The following is a 7,500-nucleotide window of genomic DNA, read 5'->3' as shown; positions in this document are numbered from 1 at the left end:
CCAACTCAAAGGTCCGGTAGTTCTAAGATGATGAGTAATCACATGGTTAAATGGGTCCAGTCTGAGTTCAGACAGCGGGTTTACTCTGTGCTCCTCTGACAGGAGGGCCTGGTCCTCGGAGAGAGCCGCTTTGAGGAGCAGGTCACCATCAGCGACTCCCAGCCGGACCACATCCACATCGAGGAGACCTACAGTGAGTCCACCTGCAGACACAGACACACACACACACACACATAGAGAGAGACACACACACACACACATACACATACACACACACATAGAGACAGACACAGACACACACACACATGCACATAGAGACAGACACACACACACACACACATAGAGAGAGACACACACACACACACATACACATACACACACACATAGAGACAGACACAGACACACACACACATGCACATAGAGAGAGACACACACACACACACATACACATACACACACACATAGAGACAGACACACACACACTGACGCTGACTTGTAGATATGAATGAACTGATTGATGTTACACTTCTGTTCAAAGACGTCCTGTTTGTGTCCTGTAGGACTAAACGATCCAAATAACAGGAAGTTGTGTTTCTCACTTGTTCCTTGTGGGAGTTAATCACAGGTCTGACTGGAAGCTTCAGAAAATCTACAGTTATCCTTTAAAACATTTTGATCACAGTCATCTAAACAAAATACTACACACGGCCATGTGTAGTTGTGTACTTGTACGTGTAGCTGACAGTACTTGTGTACTTGTGTGATGAGGTGCTTTACACAGCAGTGTTTGTCTGACAGGCATCCAGAAGCACATCGCCTGCTCCACACCCAACACGTGAGTACTACAGCGGCTGCAGTGGTCTGTGGGAGAGGCGTGTGTGTTTACCGTGTGTGTGTGTTTACCGTGTGTGTGTTTACTGTGTGTGTGTTTAATGTGTGTGCTGTGTGTGTGTCAGTCTGTACAGCAGTGCAGGAGATGTGAACATGGACGCCCTGCAGAAAATGCTGGCAGACAATAAGCAGGTGAGTGTGATGAAGATGATGATGATGATGATGATGATGATGATGATGATGATGGTGATGGTGACGAAGACGCGCGGCGTGTGCAGGACAGCGTGATCGGATGGTACCGGCAGCGCAGGAACACGGAGCAGCAGATGACCTTCAGAGAGAAACTGATCCATGAGAACCTGAAGAGCGCGCTGTCCAACCCTCACATGATCTTCCTGCTGCTGACGCCGAGCACGCTGACGCCACCAGGCTCCACCCACAGGACGGAGTACTCCGCCTTCATCTCCCGCAGCAGGTCACAGCAACAATACATGACGGTCACACATTTGCACTTTCACTGCCTGAAGCTGTTATTTACATTATAACCAAGGTGCGGTCAGCTTCGGCACTAGTACCACGCTCCACCACCAGGTGGAGCCATTTGGTTCGGATGTAAGCCTTCCCACTGAGGAACGTCTCTGGTGACGTGTCTCCTCTTCCTCTCCTGTGCAGGCGCTTCATGAACTTGTCTGTGCTGGTGAATAACCTGGGTCTGCTGGAGCAGCTGGCGTACTGGAAGGTGTCGGCGCCGTGCTCGGCGGCGGGTTACAGCCTGACCATGAGGAAACACGGGTACTATTTCCACACACCTGCACCTTCCCACCGCATCACATGCAGGTTCTGAAGCTCTGGCTCTCTCTTGCAGGTCCAGGTTCTTCTCCTCTGACGGGCTGCTGAAGGAAGTGAGTGAGGTGAACAGGATGAACGACTCCCTGCAGGTGGAGCTGCAGGTGAGGGGGGGGGGGGGGGGGGTTCAGAGTGTTTTAAGCCTCCACTTCCTGTTTGCATCACCTGACCTGTCTCTGTGTGTGGACAGAAAGCGTGCACAGAGGTGGAGGAGAGTGAGCGCCTGGTGGAGGCGCTGCAGGTGGAGGTTTCAGCTCTCAGGAGGAGGCTCAGGAAGGAGCAGAGCGAGGCTGTGAAAGGTGCTCCTTGCTTCTCCGCCATCACCTCAGGTCATCACGCCACGTCGTCCAATCAGCTAACAGCGTGTGTTTTTGTGTAGGAACAGACAGCTTCAGTCTACCGGAGCAGAAGAACAACCTGCTGCTGCAGGAGGCCATCAGAGCGCTGCTCGGCTGCTCGCCTCTGTTCTGCACGCAGACGCTCACTGTGCAGGCGTTTCCTGTCCCCGACCAAGACGTTTCCACGGCAACGCAGCCAAACTCTGTCGACTGCTGTCGGAAGAGGCCGAGAGAGTCACAGCCAGAGCGAGAGTGGAAACGCAGGAGGAGCGAGTGCTGATGTTGGGTCGGGTTCACTTCCTGTTTACATTCAGTGACTGTCAGCTGTTCGTTTGGATTGTTTATTAAAAGTGTTTGTTTACAAAGCGCTGCAGCCGTCGTGTTGTTACAGAGGTCTGTCATTAACTGACAGGCCTGTGGTCAGGTCTGGGTCTTTTAGACGGTTTACGGTTATTTGTGCCTCTCTCCAGCCGCTTGGTGTCAGTTTGTTTTCAGACTCCACCTCAATGATCCTGTTGCAACAGCAGACTCACATTCAGAGGTCAGGAGTTTAAACGACCAGGTCAGGAACCAGAAAGATTTCAGGTTTGTAGGTATTCTCCTGATGTCGTCCCTGACCCTTGTGTGTTAAGTTTCCAGCGTCTGAGTCTGGCTTTAAAGGATCCACGATGAGCAGGATCACCGTGGTTTATGTTAGCTCGCTGTGGCCCTGAGTCCGAGGACAGACGGCCGCAGCCTCAAACACTGAGAAAATGATTCACTGCACACATCGACAGCAGAGGATGAAACTTTAATAGACACAGACACACACTAATCTTGATGTTTGAGTGCACAGATGATCGGATCCCTCATGAACTGTGGATGTTTGTGGGTCACCGACATGAAACCTGGAAGGACAGACAGACTGTGTGATGTTCAGGTAGAAGCCGCTCAGCAGCCATTACCCAGGTTTCAGGACACAGACTCTGAACCATCAGATTTGCCTCAAACAGTCAACAACAATCAGAAAAATGAAAAACAGTATTATTATGGCAGAAACAGGAACTGTGAACGCACCCATGGACTGAGCCTTCTTGATGGCCTTGGAGACCTCCCTTTGTTTCCTCCAACATAAGCCTGAAACAGAGATGGTGAGGACAGCTGCTGCAGGCAGAGAGGATCATGGGACGGCGGGGCGCTCACCTGTGATGTGTCTGCCGTAGATCCTGCCTGTGTGCGGGGAGATGAACTGAGACAGCAGCTGCGGGGGGGAGACACAGAGACACCTGCAGTGACGTCACACACACGTGGTTATGAATGGGCCTCGTTCACTGCGCTCACCTGGATGTTTTTAAAATCCACAGCGACGTCACACAGCACGCAGCCTTTCTGTGGCTCTTTGTACGGGTTCTCCATTTTCACAAGCTTCAAGACAAAAAACAAAGACAAACACGTGTCCTGTTATTATTGATCAATCATTAATATCGCCATATTATAATCATAGCCTACCATGCTGTCTTTCTGCTGGACTGCACCTGCAGAAGCTGTGAGGCTCCTCAGACCTGCACACAGCCAGTTAGCATTAGCATCACAGTCAGTTAGCATTAGCATTAAAACCGGAGAAATCATGTTTATACTTTAAACCTTCAGTATTTCTGATAAAGACCGGACCCCCCTCAGTGTGTGGTGGAGACGGGACTCACCTGTATTCACACGCAGAGACAGAGCAGCCTTTAATCTCTGGAGTCCTCTCAGACACAACATTTTGACCGGACACAAGACAGGAAGCTGTGCAGGACCGGAAGTACTCCGGCACCTCACCGAGGCGTCGTTATTAGTTCCGATCACTTCTCTATTAATTAGTGTGTCAACGTTTGTGCATAAACATTAAATAAATACTCTCTGTTTTTATTCTTTTTATTCAAAAAAGTTTGTAATTATTACTAACTTCTCATTGTTCAAAGTTGGAGTGTTTCTGGACTATTAAACGTCACTAAAAAGATGTCGCAGGAGAAGATAGAAATCATCCCGGATAAGAGAAGTAGTAACACGTTTAGACAGCTGTATATTTACATTCAACGTTTCAAGCAATAGTTACCAATAATCAGAACCTTTAGAAAATCTGCTTTTAAAAATATCTCGTTCACAAAATAGTCAAAGACTGCTGTTTACTGAGCCGAACAGTTCTGCTAGCTAGCTAGCGGTAAACCGAAGGCGGAAGTGACGGAGGGGTTTCCCTCTCGGCTAAACTGCTGTTGGTCATTTTGAATGCAGGACGCGCTGAGCTGCTGAAGATTGGCGTATTAAATCCCTTCTGTGTTTATTTGGTGCAGTGTCCGACTTTGATACTTTTAGAGACAGATTTTAATTCATTTGTTGTTTGTCACCAGTCGTTAGCTGCGCAGGGATCAAACTGTGGAGCCTTACTGCTAGCATGGAGCTAACTACCAGCTGAGCGCTGGGGTTCAAATCGATGAGCTAGTTTCATGACATGGTTAGTAAAGTGCTAGCACTGACTCAGCAGTGAGTGTGTGTGTGTGTGTGTGTGTGTGTGTGTGTGTGTGTGTGTGTTAGCTGCTGACATGTAGCTTCGGGGCAGCGATGAGCGCCGCGCGGCTCCACTTCAAAATAAAACGGGTCTGTTCGAGGAAGAGGTCTGGAGACAGCCTGAAGACTCACCTGTCACCTGCCACGAAGAGGGGACGGGGGCTCTGTCCGCCATGCCCCCCCGGCAGGAGGGTCAGCAGCATCATGGCGGAGGGGGGGCCGGAAGAGGTGAGATGCTGATCACAGCTGAGCGTCGATCAATCGATCAAAAGCGTTTGATTTGTCATATTTGATAAGATTTATAGAAAACGTTTCTATAAAACACATGTAGCAGAATACAGAGAGCAGGTGACGGGTCAGTGTCTGAGCTGTCCTTGGATCAGCCTGTGCTTTGTCTCAGTTCTGCAGCGACAGTGAGGATCTTTTTGGGGACTATGACAGCATCCTGGAGGACAGCTCCCTGCTGGCAAAGCTGGACACAGCAGAACAAAATGAGAGACGGCCAGCGGCCCAGACGCAGGACTTCACGGCTCTGCAGCCGCCGAAAGACGCCGCCCTGACACCGTCCTGTGAGGACGTCCTCACTGACTCCATCTTGGATGCACTGGAGGATGATGAGCCCTTTGGAGATGTACCGGCCAGCCAGCTGCAGTTTCTTGAGGAAATTCAGGAGAAGAGGAGCAGACTGCAGGATGGAGATAAAACCTCGACCCCCTTCAGAAGAACTCAGGGGGGAGGAGAGAAAAACATGGAGGACACATCCAAGAAGCAGCCCAGAGCGAGGAGGAGCGTGGCCGACCAGCTCAAGAGGACGATGCTCAGCAACGCAGCAGCTCCGGCCAACGTGTCTCGCACGGCAGTGCTGAAGGAGGCGGTGGTTACCGAGGAGATCAGCGTCGCCATGCAGGCCATGGAGGCGGTGTCGGCTGAGAGCACCGACCTCGGGCCGTTCTTTGGGCTGCCCAGCCGAGTGAAGGACCTGATGTGCAGACTGAAAGGGATCCAGACTCTGTACGGTGAGACTCCGCTCGCTCTGCTGCTCAGACAGACTGCTGCAGGAGGATCAGTGTGCTGATGCTGTCCTTTCAGATTGGCAGGAGACATGTCTGAACCTGGACTGTGTCCAGCAGAGGAGGAACCTGATCTACTCCCTGCCCACCAGCGGAGGGAAGACTCTGGTGGCTGAGATCCTCATCCTCAGAGAGCTGCTGTGCAGGAGGAAGGACTGTCTGTTCATCCTGCCCTACATATCACTGGTGCAGGAGAAGGTACACAAGAAGACACACACACAGAAAGAGACACACAGAGACACAGACAGACACACAGAGAGACACACACACAGAGACACACACACAGACACACACAGACAGAGACACAGACAGACACACAGTCACACACACACAGACAGACACAGACAGAGACACACAAACAGACACACAAACAGACACACACAGAGACACACACAGAGACACACACAGACACACACAGAGACACACACAGACAGAGACACACAAACAGACAGACACACACAGTCACACACACACACAGACAGAGACAGACACACACAGACAGAGACACAAACAGACACACACAGACTTGGAGCGCTGCAGTGTATCAGGCATGCTGAGGCTCAGGTGGAGCTGTGTGTGATGCTGCAGGTAGATTTGAGTAAAACTGTTTGTGTGTGTGTGTGTGTGTGTGTGTTTTCAGGTGCGTGGGTTGGCAAGCTTCGGCCTGGAGCTGGACTTCATGGTGGAGGAGTACGCCGGCAGTAAGGGGAAGTTTCCTCCAGTGAAGAGGAGAAACAAGACGTCGCTGTACGTGGCCACCATAGAGAAGGCCCACAGCCTGGTCAACTCTCTGATCGAGAGCGGCAGGCTGGACCAGCTGGGCCTGCTGGTGGTGGACGAGGTACCGGCGCCTCTCGGTGTGAGTGACGGGTGGATGTCAGGCGGGCGGAGGGCTAACAGGTGTGTGTGTTTCAGCTCCACATGCTGGGTGACGGCAGCAGAGGGGCCGTGGTTGAAATGACTCTGGCTAAAGTCCACTACATGAGCAGTAAGTGTCTCGCAGCTCTTCACCTCTGACAACATGCAGCGCTTCAGTCAAAGCTTCTGTTCCCAGAAAGCACCCAGATCATCGGGATGAGCGCCACCCTGGGGAACATCAGAGACCTGCAGGCGTTTCTGAGAGCGGAGAACTACACCAACGACTTCAGACCTGTGAGTGACTGAGCCCTCAGAGCCCTCTCAGAGCCCCCTGAGCCCTCAGAGCCCTCTGGGCCCTCAGAGCCCTCTGGGCCCTCAGAGCCCTCTGGGCCCTCTCAGAGCCCTCTGGGCCCTCAGAGCCCTCTGGGCCCTCTGGGCCCTCAGAGCCCTCTGGGCCCTCAGAGCCCTCAGAGCCCTCAGAGCCCTCAGAGCCTCGCTCCACACCGAGGTGCTTCAGATAGTTTGACTGGGAAGAGTCTGTCTCATTGGATCCTGTCTGTCTCCAGGTCCAGCTGAAAGAATACGTCAAACTGAGGGACACCGTCTATGAAGTGGACCCGAAGGAGGAGAACTGTTTCAGATTCTCGCGCCTCCTCAACTTTAAGGTGAGTAAGTCTGAGGTCTTCCCTCGGGTGTCCTCTGTCTGTGCAGCAGTGGGACGGAGGTGGTCCTCTGCAGTCTCTGTGTAGAGGCTGACTGCGTGAGGTGTGTCGTCCTCTGATCTTCCTGCAGTACTCCAGCTCCATGCAGAAGGTGGACCCGGACCACATCATCGCTCTGGTGACGGAGGTCATTCCAGCGCACTCGTGTCTGGTCTTCTGTCCCACCAAGAAGAACTGTGAGAACGTGGTCGGGATGATCTGCAAATACCTGACAGAGTAGGTGATGTCCTGGCATGCTGTCGTCCTCCGTCACCGCCCTCCACCTTACCGTGTCTCACTGGGCCCTCACAGGCCGTTTCTGCAACACCA

The 7,500-nt window shown here is 52.1% G+C and overlaps 3 protein-coding genes across 3 annotated transcripts in view; 2 read left to right on the top strand and 1 right to left on the bottom strand.

Moving 5' to 3' along the window:
- The window catches only part of LOC114443250 (BRCA1-A complex subunit Abraxas 1-like), a 2,876-nt gene extending 495 nt beyond the window's left edge, over positions 1 to 2,381 (top strand). Inside the window, exons 2-9 of the mRNA XM_028417100.1 lie at positions 103 to 193; positions 799 to 835; positions 957 to 1,023; positions 1,110 to 1,306; positions 1,504 to 1,623; positions 1,697 to 1,781; positions 1,868 to 1,976; positions 2,057 to 2,381. Of these exons, the coding sequence (XP_028272901.1) occupies positions 103 to 193; positions 799 to 835; positions 957 to 1,023; positions 1,110 to 1,306; positions 1,504 to 1,623; positions 1,697 to 1,781; positions 1,868 to 1,976; positions 2,057 to 2,295 (945 nt within the window). The 3' untranslated portion in view covers positions 2,296 to 2,381. The remainder of the gene's footprint in view (positions 1 to 102; positions 194 to 798; positions 836 to 956; positions 1,024 to 1,109; positions 1,307 to 1,503; positions 1,624 to 1,696; positions 1,782 to 1,867; positions 1,977 to 2,056) is intronic.
- Positions 2,382 to 2,786: 405 nt separating this feature from the next.
- Positions 2,787 to 3,799, bottom strand: LOC114443252 (28S ribosomal protein S18c, mitochondrial-like). The gene is made up of 6 exons (XM_028417102.1): positions 3,698 to 3,799; positions 3,504 to 3,556; positions 3,336 to 3,419; positions 3,198 to 3,255; positions 3,072 to 3,131; positions 2,787 to 2,902 (listed from the first exon to the last, which is right to left on the bottom strand). The coding sequence occupies exons 1-6, from the start codon at positions 3,756 to 3,758 to the stop codon at positions 2,826 to 2,828; spliced, it is 393 nt and encodes a 130-aa protein (XP_028272903.1). The 5' UTR covers positions 3,759 to 3,799; the 3' UTR covers positions 2,787 to 2,825.
- Positions 3,800 to 4,236: 437 nt separating this feature from the next.
- The window catches only part of LOC114443248 (helicase POLQ-like), a 6,078-nt gene continuing 2,814 nt past the window's right edge, over positions 4,237 to 7,500 (top strand). Inside the window, exons 1-9 of the mRNA XM_028417098.1 lie at positions 4,237 to 4,769; positions 4,942 to 5,557; positions 5,631 to 5,809; positions 6,252 to 6,452; positions 6,527 to 6,599; positions 6,666 to 6,763; positions 7,036 to 7,134; positions 7,262 to 7,407; positions 7,483 to 7,500. The exon at positions 7,483 to 7,500 is cut by the window's right edge and continues 222 nt beyond it. Of these exons, the coding sequence (XP_028272899.1) occupies positions 4,596 to 4,769; positions 4,942 to 5,557; positions 5,631 to 5,809; positions 6,252 to 6,452; positions 6,527 to 6,599; positions 6,666 to 6,763; positions 7,036 to 7,134; positions 7,262 to 7,407; positions 7,483 to 7,500 (1,604 nt within the window). The 5' untranslated portion in view covers positions 4,237 to 4,595. The remainder of the gene's footprint in view (positions 4,770 to 4,941; positions 5,558 to 5,630; positions 5,810 to 6,251; positions 6,453 to 6,526; positions 6,600 to 6,665; positions 6,764 to 7,035; positions 7,135 to 7,261; positions 7,408 to 7,482) is intronic.

This window comes from Parambassis ranga, chromosome 12, assembly GCF_900634625.1.
Source record: "Parambassis ranga chromosome 12, fParRan2.1, whole genome shotgun sequence".
NCBI classification, from domain to species: domain Eukaryota; kingdom Metazoa; phylum Chordata; class Actinopteri; family Ambassidae; genus Parambassis; species Parambassis ranga.
The sequence above is the reverse complement of the archived record's forward strand: the minus strand, read 5'-3'. Positions and strand labels throughout refer to the sequence as shown.